The sequence below is a fragment of the Ictalurus furcatus genome, chromosome 2 (genome assembly GCF_023375685.1).
Source record: "Ictalurus furcatus strain D&B chromosome 2, Billie_1.0, whole genome shotgun sequence".
NCBI lineage: Eukaryota > Metazoa > Chordata > Actinopteri > Siluriformes > Ictaluridae > Ictalurus > Ictalurus furcatus.
In genome coordinates this window covers 4,618,558-4,644,723 of record NC_071256.1, presented here as the reverse complement: position 1 = coordinate 4,644,723, position 26,166 = coordinate 4,618,558, and the positions used below count along the sequence as shown (strand labels likewise).

The 26,166-nt window shown below is 41.4% G+C and overlaps 1 protein-coding gene across 1 annotated transcript; it reads left to right on the top strand.

Moving 5' to 3' along the window:
• Positions 1-1,743: 1,743 nt before the first annotated feature.
• On the top strand, positions 1,744-23,814 carry LOC128619724 (gamma-aminobutyric acid receptor subunit rho-2-like). The gene is made up of 9 exons (XM_053644097.1): positions 1,744-2,026; positions 4,814-4,920; positions 15,981-16,048; positions 17,999-18,222; positions 18,959-19,041; positions 19,174-19,314; positions 20,961-21,113; positions 22,985-23,193; positions 23,404-23,814. Exons 1-9 carry the CDS (start codon positions 1,905-1,907, stop codon positions 23,713-23,715), a joined length of 1,419 nt encoding a protein of 472 aa, XP_053500072.1. The 5' UTR covers positions 1,744-1,904; the 3' UTR covers positions 23,716-23,814.
• The last annotated feature ends 2,352 nt before the right edge of the window (positions 23,815-26,166 follow it).

Below are 26,166 nucleotides of genomic sequence, written 5' to 3'. Positions count from 1 at the left end.
ATCCGAGTTGCGCGCTGTAAAAGCTACTATACTGATTTTTAACCAGAGGCTGATTAAAATGGGGAAAGTAATTGTGTGTCTCCCCCCCCCCCCTCTTTTTTTTGTGCTGAATATGATATTGGGACATAGGGTGCTGTTCTGAAAAGCACTTTTCCCCAAGTTGCTCCAAGAAGAATCTACAACTTTGCAAGCTTCAGTGATTTCTTGGAATCAATCAAATTTCCCCATGGAATTAAAGTCTTCTGCGTAGTGTGCACTGAAGAAGAAGAAGAAGAAGAAGAAGAAGGTGGCCTGTTCTGCCTCGCTACATACCGGTGCTTATTTAAAAGAGAGTAAACTAATCCCTTCCTGATTAACTCATAATTCAGAAAGTCTGATTACGTTTTGCTAAAAAAACAAATACTTTCCGCTAACAGTGGGTGAGATGCTAATTATGGACCTTGATATTTTCACAAAACACAATCTCGCAAGATTAGAACTTCATTGTCGCATCTAAATGGGTCTAAATTCATTTTTATCCCACGGCACAGTGGAATTCTCGAATCTAATTGGTCAGAGAACAATAACTTTCGAATTATCCTCACCATGTACAGTGGGCCTCGTTTATCAAGCTGGGTACGAACGGATGTATTCGTAGGGGTGAAGTGCGTCTTAGTGGTTAACACGTTTGCCTCACACCTCCAGGGTTGGGGGTTCAATTCCCACCTCCACCCTGCATGCTTTGGGGGTTTCCTCCAGGTACTCTGGTTTCCTCCCCCAGTCCGAAAATATGTGTTGTAGGCTGATTGTCCCTTGCCTCATGCCCCGGGTTCCCTGGGATTCGGGGGGGAGTTGGAACATTCGTATCCTGCTCGTGCTCCTGAGTGTGTGCAAATGTATGCAAAAGTGATAACTATTATAGGATAGTTTCCTTAAATTCATCCAAAAACCTGTTTTGAAGACCAAAAAATGTTCTCTCAGTTGAGTAATACAATGCATAAACTGACACTAATGCTTTTAAATGTAAACTTAAAGTCCCTGTGAAGTGCCTTGAAACGCGCAGCGTTATTCGATGTGTTGACGTAACTTCCACTGAAACAGGAAGTCAGGGTAGGACATTAGCACGTTTGCTTCACACTTTCAGGGTTGGGGGGCTCAATTCCTGTCTCCAGCTTGCATGTTCTCCCTGTACCTCGGGGGTTTCCTCCGTTTCCTTCCCCATATCGAAGACATGAGTTGTAGGATGATTGGTATCTAGTGTTCGTAGTGTGTGATTGTGCCTTGTGTTGGGTTGGCACCCTGTCCAGATGAGGGCCTTGTGTCCCCGAGTTCCCTGGGATAGGCTCCTGGCTCCCCATGATCCTGTGTCGGATAAGTGTTATGGAAAATGGATAGATGAATGGATGTATATAAAGATGGCTGGCAGCAACAGTCTGACTATAATTGGGACAAAGTAATGGAGTTGGTGTTGTGTAAAGTAAGTCCAAGCTCTAGTCCTTGGTGTTGTCAGTCAATCAAACACCCCTTGGGGGGAAAAAAGTGTTCTTTTGGCTTTTGTGTGGTAAAATTGTGCACACTGTGTCCTCGCACCCTGTGTCCTCTGCACGCACATCACTGAGGGACTGGAGAGCTTGAGCTGCACTCTCTCTCTCTCTCTCTCTCTCTCTCTCTCTCCATCCCTCTCTCCTTCTCTCCCTCTCTTCCTCTCCCTCTCTCTGTACGGTTCAGCGGCGCAGGGAGCCAATCAGAGCGCAGGACCGGAAACAGCGGGAAGCGACTCACTGGTGCGCACACACACGCAAGCAAACACTCCCTCTTATGGACAGAGAGAGGTGCACGTTAGTACGGAGTGCGGAATGGGAACATTACCATGCTGAGGACGGAGAGTTCACACACAGAGGCGGATTCCTCATCTAACCCGCATCATGCCTTACATTACCAACCTGCTGTTTCTCATTTTCTGTCTGATTCTGGTTGTCGAGTGTGGGAAGCAGAAGAGCAGGAAACGCAGGTGGTCTGCAAACCTGGAAACTCATAAACACGGACCGTACGTACTGTTTTATTACTGTTGTTATTATTATTATTATTAGTAGTAGTAGTAGTACATTAAACACTGTTTAACCTGTTCTGATAGGGGAAACTTTTGTGATCTGGAAATTTATTGCTATTTCAGTATTTATAGAACGTAACACTCAGCTCCTGCAGAGAGAGAAAAAAACTTCTTTCCTATCTGATATCTGTATTTTGCCTTTTTTTTTTTTTTTTTTTTAAGCCTCTGTTTTTACATGTCAAACCGCCCAATTTTGTCAGAGCCATATCTGTTTGGTATTTGTTTACAAACGATAGCATGTAATATCGCAATATTTAACACGGTATGAGGGATTATACAAAATTATACATATCCCTCATAATAACTAGTATGTTTATTATTCTGATGAGCAGAGAGAAATAAACTAAACACCACTTGCTGAAGGGACCGTGGAGATCAGGACATGCTGTTGATGATAAAGCTGCTTATTATTATTATCATTATTATTATTATTCTCGTCCATTCATCCATTATTATTACCTAATAACCAGTCCGGAAAGGATTTCGCAGAGATTTTTGTGCTTGTTGCGGCCAAAAATGCTCGACTGTGCTGCAGCTCTTAAAAATTTGTGATGCAATTTGCTGAGTATTTTGTGCTTTTTTTTGTTGCAGAAAACTACTTGAATTGGTAAATTTTCAATCGCACTAAATTGATGCTCGTTGGTAAACGAGACCTTTTATCTGTACTCATGTTCGACGCACGTGAATCAAAGAGGGCTTTGGCTGAATGCATGTTGTGATGACGTCACATGACGTGTCTTGGCCCAATTCTGCGGTAAATTTGAATAATTGCAAGCTCCTCCTGCAGAGTTTCATTGATTTTGCATTCATTTCTTCAAGCACAAAGAATGACCTAAGTACATCATCATCAGAGTTAATCTACATAGCCGTAGGGGTTAAACAACAAAGGTTTATATATTTAAAAAATCTTTGTTAAATATAGGTGTGCAACAATTATTGACACCCCTATGAATTCATATGAGAAAAATATATTTGAAGTATTTTTCCATTGTTATTTACATTTGTTAAATACTCCTGGGTGACTAGGAACAGGAAATTGTTCAACCATGACTTCCTGTTTCACGGGGTATAAATATGAGGTAACACACAGGCCAAATTCCTTTAGTCATTCATAATAATGGGTAAGACCAAGGAATATAGCTGTGATGTGCGGCAAAAGGTTGTTGAGATTCACAAAATGGGAAGTGGATAAAAGAAAATGGCACAGGCATTGAAAATGCCCATTTCCACCATCAGGGCAATAATTAAGAAGTTCCAGTCAATTGGAAATGCTATGAATCGACCTGGAATTGGACGTGTGTCTATATCGTCTCAACGCACTGTGAAGAGGACGGTTCGAGTGGCCAAAAAATCTCCAGCTGGAGAATTGCAGAAGTTAGTTTCGTCATGGGGTCAGAAAGTCTCCAAAACTACAATCTGAAGTCACCTACATCACCACAAGTTGTTTGGAAGGGTTTCAAGAAAAAGCCTCTACTCTCATCCAAAAACAAACTCGAGCGTCTTCAGTTTGCCAGACACTACTGGAACTTCAAATGGGATCGGGTTCTATGGTCAGATGAAACCAAAATAGAGCTTTTTGGTAATAAACACCAGAGGTGGTTTTGGCGCACCCAGAGAGGTAGCCATTTGGAAAAGTACCTCATGCCCATGGTTAAATATGGAGGTGGATCTTTAATGTTTTGGGGCTGTTTTTCTGCCAGAAGACCTGGATATTTTGTTAGGATACATGGCATCATGGACTCTATCAAATATCAACAGATATTAAATGAAAACCTGACTGCCTCTGCCAGAAAGCTTCAAATGGGCCGTGGTTGGATCTTCCAGCAGGACAATGATCCAAAACATACATCAAAATCAACACAAAAATGTTTTACTGACCACAAAATCAAGGTCCTGCCATGGCCATCCCAGTCCCCTGACCCGAACCCCATAGAAAATCTGTGGGGTGAACTGAAGAGGAGAGTCCACCAGTGAGGATCTCGAAATTTGAAGGATCTGGAGAGATTCTGTATGGAGGAACGGTCTCAGATCCCTTGCCATGTGTTCTCCAACCTCATCAGGCATTATAGGAGAAGACTCAGAGCTGTTATCTTGGCAAAGGGAGTAAGGCACAAATTATTGACTACGAGGGTGCCAATAATTGCTGCACACCTATATTTAACAAAAGATTTTTTTAATATAAACCTGTGGTGTGTTTGCAATTGTTTGACATCCATGAAAGCAGACCATTTTTGTGATTTCTTTGAACAAAAGATCAAAAGGTTAAACAATAAAGACGATTTTTCACAGCCTCCTTTGCTCTTATTTACAGAGGGTGCCAATTTTAGTGGCGGGCCCCGTATATTAAAAACAAGCACATGGTGCTGTGAATTGTGCGCACACAGAGGGATTCATGAGTGTGGAGCAGTGAATTGAATGTACAGAGAAGCTGTTGTGTGTTAGAGCACTTCAGTTCTCTGAGCAATTTTTTTGGTATCAATGTAAATATAAAAAGGCATATTCATACTTTCCATATTATAAAGGTTTTGCCTTTACACTTCTCTAATCTATTCTAGCACCCTTAAAGGTAAGAAACCATAACCATCCAAACAACTCCTGGGTTGGCAGTTTCAGTTAACTGTTAACTAACAATTGTTACTTGTGTATCGTTTATTCTAGGGTGAGTACAACACTGCCATTAATCTCAGTGTGTTGACGTAATTAACGGCAGATAATGTCTTACAGCACGCTGTCCAAAAAGGTGGTCGATGGAACCAAGACAAGAAAAGTGAAAACAAACAATTTGCTGCGGGTGGAGGATCACGATTTCACCATGAGGCCAGCATTTGCAGGTAGGGTGGAAACTTGTTAAGTTTATTATTCAGTAATAGTGTCCACTAGGATTGTGGTAATTAGTGGATAAAATGAATGCTCTGAGTAAATTTTTTTAAATAGATTTTTATTATTTTAAATTCATCATGATTCGGCTTCATTTGAATAAAATGTAAATGTACAGTAGCTACACTGGCTGTTTGTGAATAAGACTGGCTATGGGCTAGAATAGAATAGAATAGAATAGAAGTGTTGCTGGCAATGCACCTTCATTCCTTACAGGAAAGATTTAGTTAGTAGCTATAAACTCACTATCCACTTTCTTTGGTGCACCTGCACACTTGCACATTCATGCAATTATCCAATCAGCCAATCATGTGCCAGCAGTGCAATTGAAAATTGGGGAAATGTTGCCTATATTCAACTACCCAGGTAGAAATGCTTTAATAAGGCAGAAACACATTCCTAAGGTAGAAACCCTTTCCTGAGGTAAAAACCCTTTCCTGAGGTAAAAACCCTTTCCTGAGGTAGCAACGCTTTCCTGAGGTAGCAATGCTTTCCTGAGGTAGCAACGCTTTCCTGAGGTAGAAGTTCTTTGATGAGGCAGAAGTGCTTTGATGTAGAAATGCTTTGATGAGGTAGAAACGTTTGATGAGGATGAAATACTTTGATGAGGAAGAAATGCTTTAATAAGGCAGAAACACATTCCTTGGATAGAAACTCTTTGATTATGTAGAAAGTCTTTGATGAGGTAGAACCTCTTTGATGATGTAGAAACATTTTGATAAGGTAGAAAAATGTTAATAGACAGAAACTCTTTGTTGAGGTAGAAACACATTTCTGAGTTAGAAACTCTTTGATGAGGTAGAAACACATTCCTGAGGTAGAAACACATTCCTGAGGTAGAAACTCTTTGTTGAGGTAGAAACACATTTCTGAGGTAGAAACTCTTTGACGAGGTAGAAACACATTCCTGAGGTAGAATCTATTTGAAGAGGTAGAATCACATTTCTGAGGTAGAAACACATTTCTGAGGTAGAAACTCTTTGATGAGGTAGAAACACATTCCTGAGGTAGAAACACATTTCTGAGGTAGAAACTCTTTGATGAGGTAGAATGTCTTTGATGACGTAGAAACACATTTCTGAGGTAGAAACTCTTTGATGAGGTAGAAACTCTTTGTTGATGTAGAAACACATTTCTGAGTTAGAAACTCTTTGATGAGGTAGAAACACATTTCTGAGGTAGAAACTCTTTGATGAGGTAGAAACACATTTCTGAGGTAGAAACTCTTTGATGAGGTAGAAACACATTCCTGAGGTAGAATCTCTTTGATGAGGTAGAATCTCTTTGATGAGGTAGAAACACATTTCTGAGGTAGAAACTCTTTGACGAGGTAGAAACACATTCTTGAGGTAGAAACACATTCCTGAGGTAGAAACACATTCCTGAGGTAGAATCTATTTGAAGAGGTAGAAACTCTTTGATGAGGTAGAAACACATTCCTGAGGTAGAAACTCTTTGATGAGGTAGAATGTCTTTGATGACGTAGAAACACATTTCTGAGGTAGAAACTCTTTGACGAGGTAGAATGACATTCTTGAGGTAGAAACACATTCCTGAGGTAGAAACACATTCCTGAGGTAGAAACACATTCCTGAGGTAGAATCTATTTGAAGAGGTAGAATCACATTTCTGAGGTAGAAACACATTTCTGAGGTAGAAACTCTTTGATGAGGTAGAATGTCTTTGATGACGTAGAAACACATTTCTGAGGTAGAAACTCTTTGATGAGGTAGAAACACATTCCTGAGGTAGAAACTCTTTGATGAGGTAGAAACACATTCCTGAGGTAGAATCTCTTTGATGAGGTAGAAACACATTTCTGAGGTAGAAACTCTTTGATGAGGTAGAAACACATTCCTGAGGTAGAAACTCTTTGATGAGGTAGAAACACATTCCTGAGGTAGAATCTCTTTGATGAGGTAGAAACACATTTCTGAGGTAGAAACTCTTTGATGAAGTTGAAAGACTTTGATGATGTAGAATCACTTTGATGAGGTAGAAATGCTTTGCTGGGTATAAAGCTGATGAATGAATAAAGAGAAAATGCTGTACAAGGTGATGGAAGCATAAATGATGAGGTGCGTGTATTTTGTTCAAATTTCTCAATCACTGCACATTTTTGTGTCCCCCCCCCCCCATATTATAGCGTTGAGCCTCTTCAGAATATTCACATTAGTGTAGCCAGTGGAAACACTAATCATGTTGGAACATTTTAGTTCTTAAATGCAGGACATTATGATACAAATCGAATGCACCTGCTACAGCTTGTTGTGATTTGCGAGAGTATCAGAAAGGGCATTTTTATATGCAAACTGTCACATAATAGGATCTAAACTGACACTATTAGCAATTTAATCACATTTTAATCTGACTCTTGCTATTTCTATTCATTGCTACATCACAGTTTATACAGTTTTTACATAGTGGCAAGTGAAAGGAAAAATATTTGAGATATTTTGTGTTGCATATATTATATACAATAACTATACGTCAAACTGTACAAGTATGATATTGGAGTTATTGTTCCAGTGTATAATTCTGGTATATAGCACTGAGTAATCATAAGATAGCATTCATTCCTTCACTCTTCAGTAAGAGTGCGAGGTGGGAATACACCCATGAAGGGAGGCCAATGCATTGCAGGGCACCATGCACACAAACATTCATAACGAGGGCCGATTTAGCACAGCTAATCCACCCACGGTCATGTTTTTTGGGAGGTGGAAGGAAACACACTCCTCAGAGATAGTAGCCTGAGCTCAGGTTTGAGACCTTGGCACTATGTGGTGACAATGCTACCTCCACATTGCTTGAAGATACTATAAAGTAGTATAGTAGAATATACACCGATCAGCCATAACATTAAAACCGCTGACAAGTTAATGAGTAACATTGATGATCTCATTATAATGGCACCTTGTATGGGGTGGGATATAATAGGCAGCAAGTGAAAAGTCAGTTCTCGAAGTTGATGTGTTGGAAGCAGGAAAAATGGGCAGGTGTAAGGATCTGAGCAGCTTTGACAGGGGCCAAATTGTGATGGCTGGATGACTGGGTCGGGGTTCTGAAGCGGGAAAAGCCTCCGCAGAGGGAGCAGCGGTGCCGGGCAGCCGGAGAGCGTTCTCGTCCTTGTTGGCGGAGTCTTCTGGAAAAACTTCAAGAAAAACTTCACCAAAAAGCCACACAGTTAGCCATTTGTTAGAAGAAGACCGCTCACCTTGTTGCTCCCGGCGTGCCCCTTCACATTCTGCTGCTGTCTCCTGGATGGTATAGAGCCGTCGCTGCAATTAGTGATCACCAGCTGTGTGTGGGTTGGACCGCCCCGTCTTCCGGTCCACGCACTGATACTGTCCAAAACACTAGGGGTGCTGAAAGGGAACTGTCCTTTCAGCACCCCAGCGGCAGTCGCACCAGGAGCGTTCTTCCTGTTTTTGGCGTGTACCTCCGGTCCGACGTCACACACCTAACTAAACATTGTTGGAGACCCAGTACACCCCTTCATGGTAACGGTATTCTCTAATCACAGTGGCCTCTTTCAGCAGGATAACACGCCCTGCCACACTGCCCCAGAGCTCAAACCGATTCCCCCGACCTCAAATTCCCCAGATCTCAATCCAATCGAGCATCTGTGGGATGTGCTGGACAAACAAGTGTCCATGGAAGCCCCACTTCACAACTCACAGGACTTAAAGGATCAGCTGATAAAATCTTGCCGCCAGATACCACAGCACACCTTCAGGGGTCTTGTGGAGTCCATGCCTTGACATGTCAGAGCTGTTTTGGTGGCACAAAGGGGACCTACACAATATTAACCAGGTGGTTTTAATGTTATGGCTGATCAGTGTATATTCCTAGTAGGCAGCTAGATGGATAAGTATAGTGTAGAGTGCAGTAGTTGTGTGCACACTGGCTTGTAAGAATTTAATGTGCAATTGAGTGTGACTAGTGAAGTCAGTACGTAACACATTTGTATGGAGCTGAATAAATGTACATCTTGGGCTCTTGAGCAAGGCCTTTAACCCTCTCTGCTCCAAGGGTGCTGTATCATGGCTGGCCCTGCGCATTGACCCCAGCTTCCTGGCATGCTGGGGTATGCGAAGAAAAGAATTTCACTGCGCATATGTATATGTGATCAATAAAGACTCATTATCGTTATCTTCTGGGAAGACAGGCAAATGTTTACCATCAGTAACAGACAAATTGTAGAAGGAAGGATCCGATGCATTCAGATCCTCTCTCTCTCTCTCACTCTCCTAGTATTTGACATCCATATGCAGATAGCAAAGTGTGTAGCTCTTGACTGTCTCTTTTTCTTCTAACATTAGTAAAAAAAAAACCTCTTGGTGACAGAATGACTTTTGAAAGTGTGTGCTCTGCTTTGGTTACGGCTTTCACGCTCGGCTCTTTTCCTGTCTTTTTAATAAAGACGTGCAGAGAAGCTCAGAGCTAGCAGAGGAAGCTGATCTCCTCTCAGCGAGGGTTCCTGCCATGAGGAAGAGAAAACACTAGAAGCCTCCTAAATTCCTTTGGAGTGAAATCGCTGTTGTCCCTAAGCATTTTTGGCATATGCTTATCACAAAGAGCAGGTTTGGTTCAAATTAAACCACACTGCAGTGCGTAGCGCTGATGTGATAGCTGCGGAGTTGTGAATGATTAATGTGTAGGTGGTAAATTCCAATAGGTAAGTGCAAATTAACACAAATGGAGGCAGACATCCCTGAAGAAGGATAAGCGGTATAGAAGATGGATGGATGGATGGAGGCAGACATACATAGGAGACAAAGAGACAACAGCAAATGTGTCCTTTCGGAAGTTTTACTCATGTACTGAATGTGCAAAGAGGCTGAGCAAATGAAAAACGCTCTGCACAGATAAGGTGCAATTATATTCAATAGGGACAAAACCTCTAGTTCAGCTTTACTCAAAAGATTGTGACAGGAAACAGGAAGAAACTTGGCTTTAAACCCATTCCACAGGAAAAAAGCAAGTAAATATATTTCTGTATGGCTTCTAAAAATGTCTTCCGGCAGAGTGCTGCCTCTCAGCCAAATATTACTTTGTTAAAAGAACCTATTGTTTTCTTTTATTACTGCCCTTCAGAAGCTACGTAAGATATTTACCTGAGATATTTGTTTCCCAGAAGACAAAAGTAATAACAGTTTACACCGGTCGCCCTGTTGAAAAGTTTACCCCTCCCCGGTTCTTAATGTATCGTGTTGCCTTCTTGAGCATCAGCGAAGGTTTGCACCTTTTGTAATAGTCGTGTACGAGTCCTTCAGTCGTCCTAAGTGTGAAAAGATGAATCTTATCATATAATTGCTGTTGGAAAGGGGTCAAACATGCAGAATATGCTGTAAAAGCACAGAATGTGTAGGATCTGGAGGATTTTTCTGTAGAACAGTAGGCAGTTTAACTGCTCAGGACAAACAAGGGACTCAAAAATAACTATCACAAAACATAAACACACTTGTTGATCATCCAGGTAACACCACACAGCGTTAAGAATCGAGCGTGTGTAAACTTTTGAACTGGTTCATTTGTGTAAATTCAGTTATTATTGTGTCTTGACTATATGTATACATCTGTTATGTGAAATAGCTTATTCAGGGCAGCACTAAATACAACAAAATGCAATTTTTATGACCCCCTTATTTTGCAAGGCGTATGTACACTTACGACCGCTACTGTATGTTATCACATACTCCAGGATTAGGGCTGGGAATCACTGCTATAATGTATATGAGTAACCTTATTCTGAATACAGACTAAGTGGGGATGATCAAAAGGGAGGAAGCACTTTGCAGCTATTGCGTGTAATAGATACCTAAGGCTTTTTTTAAAAAATAGAGTAGAGCAGAGTAGGAGTCGCTTAAGCTCACAGCATGGCGTTTAAACAGTATTCAGATACTGCCCACAAGCACTGTCAGTGTATTTAGAATCCCCTGCTGGCGTCAGATTCTGCATTTTGGAATACAGTGAGGAGAATGAAATATTCACACACTTTTGTTTGAACCATATTAAAAAATCCACATCGCACAAACCTAGCTAGCAGAGTCTGTTCAAAGGCCAGCTGAAAAGACAAATGTCTAACAAGCACTTGGTCCAAGACCATCGTAAAACTGTTTAACAAACTATGTTTCACTTGGACAAGGACAGAAAATCTGGTCCTATTTCACTCCTTCTTATGGCTGGATACCTTCCAGCAAAGTCACCATCACTCAGGTATCCAGGTGAAAACCCATGATGGATTTCTGAGCTATAGTGAGGTACTATGACATTTATGCAATCAGTCATCCATCCATCCATCCATTTTCTACACCGCTTATCCTTCAGAGTCACGGGGAACCTGGAGCCTATCCCAGGGAGCATCGGGCACAAGGTGGGGTCCACCCTGGACAGGGTACCAATCCATCGCAGGGCACAATCACATACACATTCATACACTACGGATACTTTGGACATGCCAATCAGCCTACCATGCATGTCTTTGGACCAGGGGAGGGGACCAGAGTACCTGGCGCAACCGCTCATGTGCAGACAAATTATAGGAAAACCTGTGGCTCGATGATGCTGTAGAGGACGTTTATTTTTTGCTGGCATGGTTTGGATTCACTTATCCTCTTAGACTGAAGCGTCACTGCAAATCTGACTCAACACCTTTCATCTACGATGAAACATTTCTATCCTCATGGGGGTGGTTCCTTCCACCCCCATTGATGGATCATGATGTATTGTGTCGATGAGATGTACTGTAAATCATATGCTTTGTTCTTTATACTCACTAGTGCACAACCCTATTGAACTGCTTTGTGAGGGGAGAATTTGGAGTGCCACTTAGACTCTCCACCATCATCAAAACATCACCTGAGGAATAGCTTCTGGAAGAATGATGTTCTGCTGGGGGCACAGTGGCCAGTGTTGGAAGTTTGAATCCCACCTGCGTGCTAGGAGTGTGCATGTTCTCCCTGTGCTTTGGGGGGGGTTTTCTCTGGGTACTCCGGTTTCCTCCCCTAGTTCATGTGTTTCCAAATTGTCCATAGTGTGTGAATGTGTGTGCGATTGTGCCCTGCGATGGGTTGGCACACTGTCCAGGGTGTCTCCCGCCTTGTGCGCCGAAAACCCTGAGATAGGCTCCAGGCTACACCGCAACCCTGTGTAGGATAAGTGGTATGGAAAATGGATGGATGTTCCTCCTTCCAGAGGTTCCAGAAATGTGTAGAATCAATGCATTGAAGCTGTTCTGGCAAGTTGTAGTGGCCAAACACGTTACTAAGACACTTGTATTTGTAATACTATTCTTCAGAGTGATGTGATGTGGTGTGATATTAGCACATTTCCTATTTGGAAGAAAAAATTTTCCTGAGCAAGTTCCTGATTGGGCCTGGCCTTAAAGTTATATGAATTATATTTAAATTAGACAAAGTATTTGCATACATTTTCTTTTACTGAAGCTGACAGTTTTAATTAGTTTTTTTTTTATTATTTATCTTATTTTAACAGTAAAATGACAGTTTCTGTGTGCTTTTATTGTCTTAAGTAAACATCTATACGTGTGTTGACCGTCCTGTCAGTCAGGATACGAAAGGAAGGTCGTTCTCTCACCATCTGTTTTCCCAGCTCTGTTTTCCATAACCACCAATACTCTCGTACTCACAGAGATTAGAGTGGTCGAGGTTTCTGATGAACGTCTGGATTAACACATGACAATCATTTGACCGCTGACCTCTGCTCATAGCTGTTAAATGAGCCTGAACCGCAGTGTGGACCAGAAAACCCATGGGAAATGCAGCTCGTGCTTGTCCACAGAATAGATCCGTTGTGTCTAGGACAGGCCAAGATGCATAGAAACACAGGCAGTTCAATGTTCCGCACATTTTCTCAATCTCTGAGTGAAAAATAGAACCATGACGCCTAATGGATCCATCTTTGATTACATAGAAGTTAGGCTAGCAATTACTTTTCGTTTTGGTCGTTGTTATATATTCAGCCTGAATTCCATCTTCAAACATCAGTCCTAATGGCTTCAAGCATTGTTAATAAAAATGTAAATCGCGAGCAGTCCAAAAAATTGCATAAGCCTAATATATTTCACGTTTTAAACAGGTCTAGACAGATCTCAAACCACAGAACACTTAGTTCTCAAGCTGAATAAGTAGTAATGTAAAGCTGTTTTTGGAAGCTGACGCAGCGTTAGCATATATAAGAACAACAACAAGGGCCCGAGGATACATCCATGAGGTACGCCACAGCAAATGCGATGTGTTCCACATACAAATTCACAGCAAGGTAACAGAATATTGTTAAATATGTTTAAATCGGGCAGCACAATCCTGTTTTCAAGTCTGTCTAACAGTATATTGTGGCTTACAGTTTTAACAGCAGCACTGAGGTCCAAAAGGACATGAACTGACCGTTTGTTCTCATCTATATTCTGTCTGAGGTTATTGATATGCCTTTGTTAATGGTTTTTTTGTACCCAGACTTTCACCACGTACATCCAGATTGGATATTGGTCTGACTTACTGATCACAGAATGGTCCAGATGGTGTTTCTTGAGTAGTGGTTTTAAGACAGCAAATTTTAAGTGCATCTGAAAAGCAGCCTCATTTTAAAGCGCTATTTATCATCTTAAAACTGTGCTGCTGAGACAACCAACTAATGGATTTTTACTGTGCCACTTAACGCCTATAACTTTACCGAAAGTCTTTAAAGCGTACTGTTCAGAGTTTTGCTTCCTGTACACCAATAAAACCAAATATCCTGGTATTTTAATCTTAAAATTTCAACTCTGTGGTTGCCAGGAATAGATTTAATAGGGGATAATATCCTGCGGTTATATGCACTACCTTGAATAATTTTGCTGTCTGTCAGAGTGCTCTGCCTTGTTGTAGCACAGCCCACTGCCTTGTTCCATTTGGCCCATGCAAACTTGTGGGAAAAATGATATTGAAACAGCCTATAGTATCTACAGTGGTGCTTGAAAGTTTGTGAACCCTGAAATCATCCCCCTTCGACAGAAACAGCAGATGGATTTCCGGCGTAATTACTGTGGAGGGAAATAAATCTTCTCATGGATAACAAACCCAATCCACTGCTCTAATCCAGATTTTGCACTTCAGGCAGTGATTCAAGTTCAAACCAGACGTGGTTAGTTCACGTCTCTTATCAGATGGCAGGTAGCCATGTCTTCCTCATGAACAAATTGTTCTTGTGAATTGATTCCTTTGAACGAATGACACGATCGACTCTGAACGGCATCGTCGTCAGCCGTTTCTAAAAGCTGACTCAAGAGGCAAAAAAACAAAACAAATATTTACAAGATCCCCTGTGATTGGCTTGAAGATCTCAGAGTGAAATGCCATCACTTAGTTCTCTGCTAGTGAGCTGTGCATACTGAAGATAATTAAACATGTATTAACGTGGTACAATTTGGACGTTTTATATGCCCCCGGGAGAAAGTGAATTGGACATTTGTTTCGTTGAAAGAGACCGTCTGAAAGAATGGGCTCCGTGAATTGATTCAAGCTTCTCGTAATTAGTGGCAGGTGACCTGTGATTCATCCAGATCCTGACCTTAACAATTAGGAGCGAGGCAAGTAGATGATCTCGGAACACGACAGACAAGCAAATCATGCCAGATCATGGAGAGCTGACCGGTGACATATGGTGTCAGCGTGGGACACGTAAGCACATAGCTGGAACAGGGCAGAGAGTTAATGGTATTGCTTCTAGGTAACAGAGAGACTAATGATAGGCTTTGCATCCCGTTGTATAATAGTTTCAGAAAGCTGCCACAATGGCATGAGGGATGAGAGGTCAATAGCCCATGTACTAATATAATGTAAGCTAGCATATGTTTAAGTCTGATTCACATGTTCACCAAAAGGTCAAATTTAAACCTGAATCAATTGGAAGAAATACAACAGGCTGTAATGTAGTGATGAAATACGGGGAGTAGCTACTAGTTCCTTAGTAACCTCAACCAACCATTTTCTGCAGCTGAGGATCAGTAGTGTGCGGAGGCAAAGCCAAATATTGCAGTAGATTAGTCTTCTGGAATAGATTCCTTCATGTTTCCCCACAGCATTTCAATGGGATTGGTTAAAAAAAAAACAAAAAAAAAAACAGGAAATACATATTTTCAAATATTTATTCGAGTCACTACATGGATGATGATTGAAATTCTTTTGAGTTTTAGATCACAGACGGACATCCCGATGTAATTCTCCTGCTGTAGAGTAGACTTTTCATGAGTCCTTCAAGGATCAAAAGCTGTCAGGGCCTTGAGGCGGGAAAGTGGTCATTATACTTTGTCCATCATGTGCCACGGTTGGATTTAGGTCAATTTACTGTATGTCCCATCTCTCCAAGGACATCCATCCATCCGTTTTTCATACCGCTTATCCTACACAGTGTTGCGGGGAGCCTGGAGCCTATCCCAGGGAATTTGGGACACCCTGGATTGGGTGCCAACCCATCACAGGGCACAATCACACGCACATTATGGGCAATTTGGAAATTCCAATCCACCTACAACATATGTCTTTGGATTGGGGGAGGAAACTGGAGGAAACCCCCGTTAAGCACAGGGAGAACATGCAAACTACAGGATTCAAACCCGCAGCCCCGTAGGTGCGAGACGAATGTGCTGACATACTTAGCCAAAATTAAGATCAGTTGTTTCCCCTGTGGCAGCCTCAAGTGAACACCAGTCTTGTTCAGTCTTGTTTATGTTATCAGATATTTTCAGCCCTACACATTTTAGAAAAATGTCTCTTGAAGGGTTTTTTGAATAGTTTTACAAACATTTCTAGCTTTCTGTAGTAGTTCTACTTTTTATGAACAGGAAAACCCTCTCTTGTGTGGTTGTACATAGAAATTCCTTTATACGTTTCCGCATAAGAACAAAATAACCCTTTAAGATGCCATTCGGAACCTTAAGGACTGCTCGGTTGTTTGGAGGATTCAGTGTTCAATAACTTTTATATCTATGGTTCCTTCTTTTGGACTCCAGGTCCAGCAGTTCCTGTGGGTGTTGATGTGCAGGTGGAGAGCTTGGACAGCATCTCAGAAGTGGACATGGTGAGATGACAGCACTCAAACTCAAAGTAGGATTTAAAAAAAAAATCATTAAGGCAATCTGTGTGCCATTAGTTAGATTTCATTATCTTTGTGTAATCAGGGTTGGGCTACTCTTACAAAACTCTTGAACCGCTCTTAGTAAGAAAAAAAAACAATGTTACTTATGTAAACTCACCAAAAAAGTAACGGGCACAGAGAGGGCGCTCTCCACTATTCTTGGTTCAGTTCATTTCTGGAAATATCTACTGTAGCTAGCATGTTTTGTCGCTCCACGCCGCGATTTGATGAAAACTAGTTACTGGAAAAGCTACATTCATTTGAAAACATCTCAGTTACTGCCACACTACTGCGAAACACAGTAAAACAGGCAGTTGCTGTTGCTAGACAGTTTATATACAGTGGTGCCTGAAAGTTTGTGAACCCTTTTAGAATTTTCTAGATTTCTGCATAAATATGATCGAAAACGTCATTAGAGTTTCACACAAGTTCTAAAAGTAGATAAAGAGAACCCGTTTAAACAAACGAGGCAAAAATATTATTCCTGGTGCTTTATTTATTGAGGGAAATGATCCAATATTACGTATCTGTGAGTGGCAAAAGTATGTGAACCTTTGCTTTCAGTATATGGTGTGACCCCCTTGTGCAGCAATAACTGCAGCTAAACTTTGGGATGTTGGTGGGTTTCCTGCTCGCTTCAGGTTCTTCCACAACATTTCTATTGGATTAAGGTCAGGACTTTGACTTGGCCATTCCAAAACATTCACTTTATTCTTCTTTAACCATTCTTTGGTAAAATGACGTGTGTGTTTAGGGACGTTGTCTCGCTGCATGACTCACGTTCTCTTGAGATTCAGTTCACGAACAGGTGTCCTGCCATTTTCCTTTAGAATTCGCTGGTATACTTCACGCCAGATACTGAAAGCAAAGGCTCACATATTTAGAATATTTTTGCCTCATTTGTTTAACTGGGATCTCTTTGTCTACTTTTAGGACTTGTGTGAAAATCTGATGATATTCTAGATCATATTCATGCAGATATATAGAAAATTCGAAAGGGTTCATAAACTTTCAAGCACTATTGTACTCTAGCCTGACCTAGTTTAGCAGTTCTGCACATTTGTATTTGTTCCTGGTAGCTTTTTTATGAAACATAGAATCCAGAATACGCATGGTTAGTCTTTACTGAATTGGTGCCACTGTTTTAGTGGTCATGGGGATTTGCTGTTATGTAATATAGTAAGGAGGAAAGAAAGAAGAATGAGTCATCCAAGCAGATCGCATATAGGGTTTGCCCAGTGATGGAGGAAGGAATTAACCAGAATCCCCCATCTGCCCATGGCCAGAGAGTCTCTAATCTCAGATCTACTATACTGATGCCAACAGATACTAATGTTACACAGTTGTAGGAATGCAGTAGCACATGCACAGAAGAAATGATTTAAAATTGTTCCACATTCCCATGGTTTGGCCGTTGTCACTTTTACTAATTGTCTTCCCAGTAACAGAAAAAGGAAATTGTTGGGAGATGTTAGGATCCTCTGATGCAGTGGACATTATGTGGAAATTAAATGGCAGCAGGGTATTAAAGTGTCAAATTCCTGTTTGTTTTGAGGGTATGACCTGGTTTAACCCAGGGTTTCAGTTGAAGGGACTAACAGGAATCATGCATGAAACAGAGAAAAAAATGAGAACAATTTTAGGCCATGCATCCTCTGGAATGGATTAGTGGATTATTCAGGGATTTTAAGAGATCTGTCTTTCTTCTACGCTCTCTCCTTCAGTGACTTTCACTTGACTGAACTTTACTCAGCCAAAGCCTCAACTTAACTCTAAATTCTAAGGGGGAAAATAGCTAAATGATGATCAAGTAGCAGAATAACAGTAGTGCTCTGACCTCATCATTTTTGCTGTGATATGCTCAATCAGTAAAATCTATTACTCCTCTCCCAGGACTTCACTATGACCCTTTACCTGAGGCATTACTGGAAGGACGAGCGCCTGTCGTTCCCCAGCACCACCAATAAGAGCATGACTTTTGATGGGCGTCTGGTGAAAAAGATCTGGGTTCCAGATGTATTTTTCGTCCACTCCAAACGCTCCTTCATCCATGACACCACCACGGACAACATCATGCTCAGGGTTTATCCTGATGGACACGTTTTGTACAGCCTCAGGTGAGGAAATGTTCAGCCGAACCAAGAAACGTGCTGATGGTTCTTCTCAAAAAGTGAATGACCAATGTTAAGATCATCTCCATGGTCAATGTAGTGTCGGAGGAAACATTACTGTTTGACGCCAGTCCTGGAGAACCACAGTCCTGGGCAGTTTACCCACTCTAACATAAGTTGAGTAAGATATCTGAAGTAGGAAAATCACCAAACTATACTGGAGTCTGACCTTCCAGACTGGATATAATGACCTATAACGTAGAGTGAGATGTTTTGAGTGAGTGGTATTACAGTGGTGAAGGCATTGGGCTAATGGTAAATGGTAAATGGTCTGCACTTATATAGCGCTTTTATCCAAAGCGCTTTACACTGTGTCTCATTCACCCATTCACACACACACACACACACACACACACTCACACACCAATGGTAGCAGAGCTGCCATGCAAGGCGCTAAGTTGCCATCGGGAGCAACTTGGGGTTCAGTGTCTTTCCCAAGGACACTTCGGTATGTGTAGTCATGTGGGCTGGAAATCGAACCGCCAACCCTATGATTAGTGGACAACCCGCTCTACCACCTGATCCACAGCCGCACCATGATCAGAAGGTTGTGAGTTTAAATCCCAGCATGTCCAAGATGCTGCTGTTGTCTCCTTCAGCAAGTCCCTTACCCTTCATATGCTCACTTGTATCCTGTTTTGTCATCTCTGCATAAAATTGTGTTTGTGATTTTATCATGCAGAGTGACGGTAACCGCAGCGTGTAACATGGACTTCAGTCGCTTCCCTCTCGACACACAAACCTGCACACTGGAGTTGGAAAGTTGTATGTTACCAATTTATACTTTCATATTCATATACTTTTCTCATACAATCTGAATAAGCCCAGAATGCTTGTACATCCTGTACGTATGTTAATATAACTGACTAAATATAGACTTGTGTTTGTTGTGTGCAGATGCCTACACAGATGAGGATCTCATGCTTTACTGGAAGAGTGGAGATGAATCCCTGAGCATAGACGATAAGATTTCGCTCTCTCAGTTCCTCATTCAGAAGTTCCACACCACCTCCAGACTGGCCTTCTATAGTAGTACAGGTACTGTTTTATACCTGGGTGGTTTTTACAGAATAATTAAGACTCAAGTCCTCCAATCTGCTCACAGCCCACTGTCATGAGTTCAGCCTGAATTATTAAACATGTTCAATATTTCTGACTCAACATCCTGTAGTGTGAGGGCGAACATCATTGCTGCGTCCCAATTCGCCTACTATCTGTCCTAAATAGTATCTCAGATTAGAATCAATTAATCTGTCCCAAATCACAGTATGTTGAAATGAGTATCCCAAAGGTAAACGTATGGTCGTCTATTTCCGGGAGATTTTCATTCGGCACAGCTGTCTTGTGTGAAAACACTAATAAATAATGAAAGCCAAGATGGAGGGACGTCCACCGATGTCCACAGTGGACATGTTTGTTCATGAGAAATTCTGTGATGGCCCCAAGTTCCTACACAGCAAAATCCCTTGTGTTGAATTAACACCTAGAGTGTTGAATGAACTCTTTCAGTGTTCATTTGTGTCCAGTTGGACATGAATAATCACTGGGTGTTAATTCAACACTGTGGATTTTACTGTGTAGAGGCATGCACGTCAGTCGAGGCTGTGATTTAGGAACATGATCTGAAAGTGTGCGGTGTTTTATTCTATTCTATCTTATTCTTCTATGAATTTTCACATTTTCATCTTCGCCGTTCTGAAATCTAACTGTGGCAGCTGCTGCAAAATGGCCAATGGAGGGTAAACCCCGAACTGCCAAGTGAAGCTGAACTGCCAAGCTTCTTGAATTTTGAAAAAAATCGTCTGCCATCCCTGCATGTTGACTAGTAATTTAATCAAGATAAATTTATATTTACATTTACATTTATGGGATTTGGCAGACGCCCTTATCCAGAGCGACTTACATTTCTCTCATTTATACGACTGAGCAGTTGAGGGCCGTATCCAAGGGCCCAGCAGTGGTAGCTTGGATAGTCTTGGGACTCGAACTTCTGACCTTCTGATCAGTAACCCAGAGCCTTTAACCACTGAGCCACCACTAGATAAATAAGATAAAGAGCCACCACTAGATCTAATCTAGTAGGTTATATAGTTAACGACTTCAGTCACAGCACCGTGAAACACATTATGTTTAAATGCAGCAAATAAAAACCTTTACTATCCCAAAGTCAGTTTGTTTCTTTTTCTTTTTCTGCTGGTTGAATCATAAAAACTAATAGTCCAGGCACTAAATCTACTTTTAACAGGGTAGTGATTTATCCATCCTTGCTACTTTGTCAGCACGCTTCAAAACCATTCTCAAACATTTCCCCAAGTTTCTTTTTATGTTACACTTCAAAAACAGTGAATGATTTATTCTAGGGGAATCATTTTTGTCTGGAATTATTTTTAGTCAGCATCAATCGCCACATTTGAAGATCCAGTTCAGTTCAAGTTTGATTTGCTTGACGGTAAGCTGTTCTGTCACTGCTAGGGAGTTCAATATCATTTTGTTCGTACGGATAAAGAGATGGAATTGTAATGTTAGCAGTATTATTAGAGATGGAGACTATTTTGCTGGACAGGTATTAAAAAAAGCTTTGGTTATGATCTTGGAGTCGTAACTGTTATTGTAAGTCCCAGTGAACAGGATGTAAATAAAACATACTGATATGTTGCTGTTTTGGTTTGATCATTCTTCTCCAGGTTGGTACAACCGCCTGTACATCAACTTCACCCTGAGACGTCACATTTTCTTCTTCCTGCTGCAGACCTACTTTCCTGCTACTCTGATGGTCATGCTGTCCTGGGTGTCCTTCTGGATCGACCGCCGCGCTGTCCCTGCCAGAGTGTCCTTAGGTACGGGATACTTGGATCACTTGGTGCAGTTTACTAAATGCTTTCGTTGTCACTACTAAATTATTCTTATTGGTAAGGCATTCGTTCATGATATAAATCCCTAAGTGTAAGTCGCTTAGTTTGTATAAGACCCTAATGATTTTCTCCTCATGAGAAAGTTATTTCTTACCGTTATGTTTAAGGTGTCAGTGGAAATATAGCAAAATCGACTCGACACATAATGCAAACTATAAATTCAGTCGTCATTTATTTATCTTCAACCTTGGCCCATCTGGGAAGGTTCCCCCCCCCCCCCCCTCTTGATATTCTCCCAATTCCCACCCTCTCTAGTTCAGTCTTCCACAATGCTTTTCTGTTGCGCCACTCGGGAGCCCGTCTGTGCCGATGCTGAGGTGGAATGTTTGAAACTCCGCACACGATGTTGACTCTGCATTTAGAAAGTGTCTATACAGTATTAAAGCTGTAACCACATACTATATGTAGAAGGTATTTCACTCAAGCACTTCTATGTACGTAGGCTTGTCAGAAACAATTCCACACCCTCTAGCACTCCAGCAAATAGATTACCCAACGCTGATGTAATATTTCTAAGTCTCATCTCACAAATTGCCTTACTTCTGCACCACACCTCAGCTGCAATAAATAAGCACACAGAACACTTGTTACGAATGCAGCTGCGGTCTGTGAACCGCGAATAACTGTCAGTGGTGGTATTTAATACCTGGCTATTCTCCTGTGTGTGCACACACAGACTTTTACCACAAAGTCATATTATGACAGTGAATTACCCACACTATGAGTAGCGTCACATTGACTCTTGTAAGCTACTCACCAAGTCCCTGCTGGGTCAGTGGCAGTTCTGAATGGTGTTTAACTTCTGGATAAACCTATGCCACAAGGTCAAAAGGAACCTGTTCGCAGGCTGCAGTGATGAGTTCCGTCGCTCAATGTTTACATAGACAGGGGAGCATCATGGCTTTGCACTGTGACAGATGAATAGCTGGTCCAATTAGTGAATAGCTGCCATGTGGTTCAGATAACACCATAAGGACACAAATCGCCCCTCATAGGGCCCAGCCACTCCACTCTATAAACAACATCTGAGAACGTCCACATCCGAAAGGGGAGGACTTTTAGAACCCAAGTCAGTCCTCTCAAATCCAGAATAGGACGAAAACTATCATCTTTTTCTTTTACTTTGAGTAGAGCCCCTTGTTCTGAGCAGTGGGGTCTACTTTTTAGATCGTGCCTATGTCCAGAAGGGAATAAAATTCCTGGTTCAGACCTGAGAAGGTTGTGGGCTGATGTTGGAACTGGGGTTTGCAACAAGGTCATAACGACCAGTTCTAAGTGCCTGTATGTCTGGTGTGGCCTGTGGGACTTTGGTGAGCACCGAAGCATTGGCTTAGTCGTACCTTTTTTTTATTAATAAATATCGTCAGTTAGTTCCTGTTATCACTTATATTACAGCAGCTATAAACAAGCTGCTCCCTCACCAGCCTCTCTTTTTTTCTCTGTCTTAATGTTAGTAAAAAAAACTCTTCAGATTGTTATATTACCAAGAAACCAGAAAACGCAATATCCTGTGTTTCTACTGATGGAAAACTTGCTGTTTAAAAGTACTGCAGACACTGGTGATGTCATAAATGTTAAATAACCATCTCTGTTTCCATATGGGAAATCCATTTATTATTAGGCTAGGATTAAAAGTCTTTGGATTAGATGTTACTGTAGAAACATTAGTATATTAGATTGAGCACATTAAGATAAACCCATAGCTGGACTTATTGTCAGAGCTATGGTATAATAACTATTGTAAAATAATACTTTGGGTTTTGTTTGTTTGTTTGTTTGTTTGTTTATTTCCTCAGGCATCACCACAGTGCTCACCATGTCCACTATCATCACAGGTGTAAATGCGTCCATGCCCCGAGTGTCCTACATCAAAGCCGTAGACATCTACTTGTGGGTCAGCTTTGTCTTTGTCTTCCTCTCTGTCCTCGAGTACGCAGCTGTCAACTACCTGACTACTGTAAAAGATGGAAAAGAACGCAAATTCAGAGAAAAGGCCAGACATCAGGTCTCCGTTTACTCTTTAGTTTCCATTTAACGAATGTCACCTTTTTACTTCAGATTTACAAAGTCCTTTCACATAAAGGTCAAAATTATTTGAACAAATCCCTAATATATACATACATATGAATATATTTAAAAAAACCTATTCAAACAGAACAAAAGACTCTTAAAATCAAGCTGACTAAGTCCCTTATTTTTGTTGTTTGTGCTTTAGCAGTCTCTGTCTTGTACGTGTGGCCTGCCTCATGGCAAGAGCATGATGGTGGACGGGACGTACAGCGAGGCAGATAGCAACAGCCTGGCCGGTTACAGCCGAGCACCGAACGGTCCCGAGGAGCTGAACGATAAACATGAGCGCATGGTGGTGCACCTCGCCGTCGACAACGAGTCCACGGGCACCAAGAAGAAAGGCCTCCGTGGCTTCCGAATCATCCAGAACACTCATGCCATTGATACGTACTCGCGCATGATCTTTCCTGGAGCCTACATCTTTTTCAACCTCATCTACTGGTCTGTCTACTTGTGAATCCTCACAGCTAGGGAATGCAGGGGTTTGAACATCAAACCATTACAGCGCATCTTAATGGATTCGAAAGACAGTTAGTCAGCTTTTAGATGTAAATGAACAAAGCAAGTAACGCAACTCAATTTGCCAAAATTTGCCAAAACCACGGTAAATTTGCAAAGACTTGTGCTACTCAGTCTGAAATCTCAAATAAATGGATGTACTTCATATAATGGAGGAACAATTTAATATAAAGAGGGACCTTTTAAAAGTCTTGACACGGCAAAAGGACTTTTCACTGCTCAGATGCCACACGCTGCACACATAAAGTCTGATTTGACTTTTTCAAAGATCAGATTTCTCAACTTGATTTTTGATCAAACTGCTGAGGGAGATTTCTTCATGTTCTTCAACCTCCTCTCTAATTTAAATCGCGAGTCGTATGTCACTCTCATGGCCGAGTCGTTGATGAGCATTGGTTTCACAACTAGCCAACAACCCATCGTTCAAATGGGGAACACGTTATTTACCTCCATTCCGCTATACCAGCATCTAATGTATAAAGTGAGGCAGGTTTGTAGATCGTTATGAAGCAGGAGGTTACTGATATAGCGACAGTTTCATCAGCTATCCAATTTCCGGTGCACATTTTCAAAGACTGTATAATTATAATCTATATATAAGGAACAAAACACGATGGGGGCATGCTGTTATGGGAAAATAGCCAACGACAGGGATGTGAAGTTGTTGGTTTTCCTAAAACAGCACGTCCTGTCAAATTGCCAGTATTACAGATTGCTTAATGCATGACATTTATTTTACTTGATGAATGACACATTTATAAATTCCTGTAACTCAAAATGAACTGCGTATTAAAAGTAATTATGGAAATGAAATGTTGTGCAGGGAACGGTGGCTTAGTGGTTAGCATGTTTGTCTCACAATTCCGGGGTTGGTTCGAATCCCGTCTCCGCCCTGTGTGCGTGGAGCTTGCACGTTCTCCCCATGCTTAGGGGGTTTCCTCCAGGTTCCACGTTCCAAATTGTCTGTAGTGTGTGAATGGGGGTGCAATTGTGCCCTGTGATGTCCCCTGCCTTGTGCCCTGAGTGTGTTTTCCCTGGAATAGGATCCCCTGTGACCCTGTGTAGGACAAGCGGTATGGAGGATTGATGGATTGTTCTCATCGTTGTTCTACTGGAGGTGCTGTCTCTTATCAAGTGGCTGGAGCTGAGGTGGCAGCTTAGAGGAAATACTACACATGAGAAACACCAATCCTTGCAAAAACAACAATTCTTGCAATTATCCTGTCAGCCAATCATGTATCAGCAGCGTAATGCAATATAATGAAAAAATGTGATCTCTGTGACTTTGACAGTGGTATATTTGTTAAGACTATGGGCTGGTGTGTGTATTTCAGAAACTGTTCAGCTACTGGGATTTTCCCACAGAAGAGTTTAGAGTTTACCCAGAATGGTGCAATAAACAACAAACATCAAGTGAGAGACAGTTCTCTGGCAGAAACGCCTTGTTGATGAGAGCGGTCAAAGGAGGACTGGTTCAGATTGAGTGAACCAGTGAATTTTTTCTTGGGGCACCCTGGTGTTTGAGTCCCAAAGAAAATGGTTGGATGGATGGTAGGATGGATGGTTGGATGGATGGATGGTTGGATGAATAGTTGAATGGATGGTTGGGTGGATGGTTGGATGGATGGTTGAATGGATGGGTAGTAGGTTGGATGGATGGTTGGATGGATAGTAGGATGGATGGATAGTAGGTTGGATGGATGGATGGATAGTAGGATGGATGGATGGATGGATGGTTGGGTGGATGGATGGATGCATTAGATGGATGCATTAGACTGGCTCAGAGTCCCGAAGCAACCAACAGTTTATAGCTAGAAATGGCCATGTGTTTAGCCATAATTTGAAAATTGTACCTAATGTGATGTATGTGAGAATTTATCATCATTTAGGACATACACGTAGTGAGCTGATTCTAACCAGTGCACCTTAAAGTTTGAGAGATGTTGCAAACAGCTATGTATTTCTTTTGTGTTTAGGTGCTGCCTGTTGGCTGGGTTATATGTTATCTCGTGTGGGTGGCATTTTACTTGAAGAATATAGTTCTTTTTTTCTTTCTTTTTGTTTACTTCGTTGAGCCTTCTGAAATATGCCTCTCTATTTGCTAAATTCTTTTAGCGGAGTTTGTTATGGCAGTGAATTAAGGTAGCGCGTCTCAATCATGAAGCATATCAATCGCATCATGAAGCATAGCCAGGGGATCTGTGATTTTATTTTTTAATTCAGTTATAGCGGTGGAAACCTCTACCCACCATTATTAAAGATAGTATATTTAATATTGAGAGTTTTTTTGTTTGTTTGTTTGTTTTTTTAATCGTTATTAGCCAGTTCGACTGGTCACTTGAACTGAATGGCTTTAATCCATCCAAACCTCGATAACTCATAAACAAGT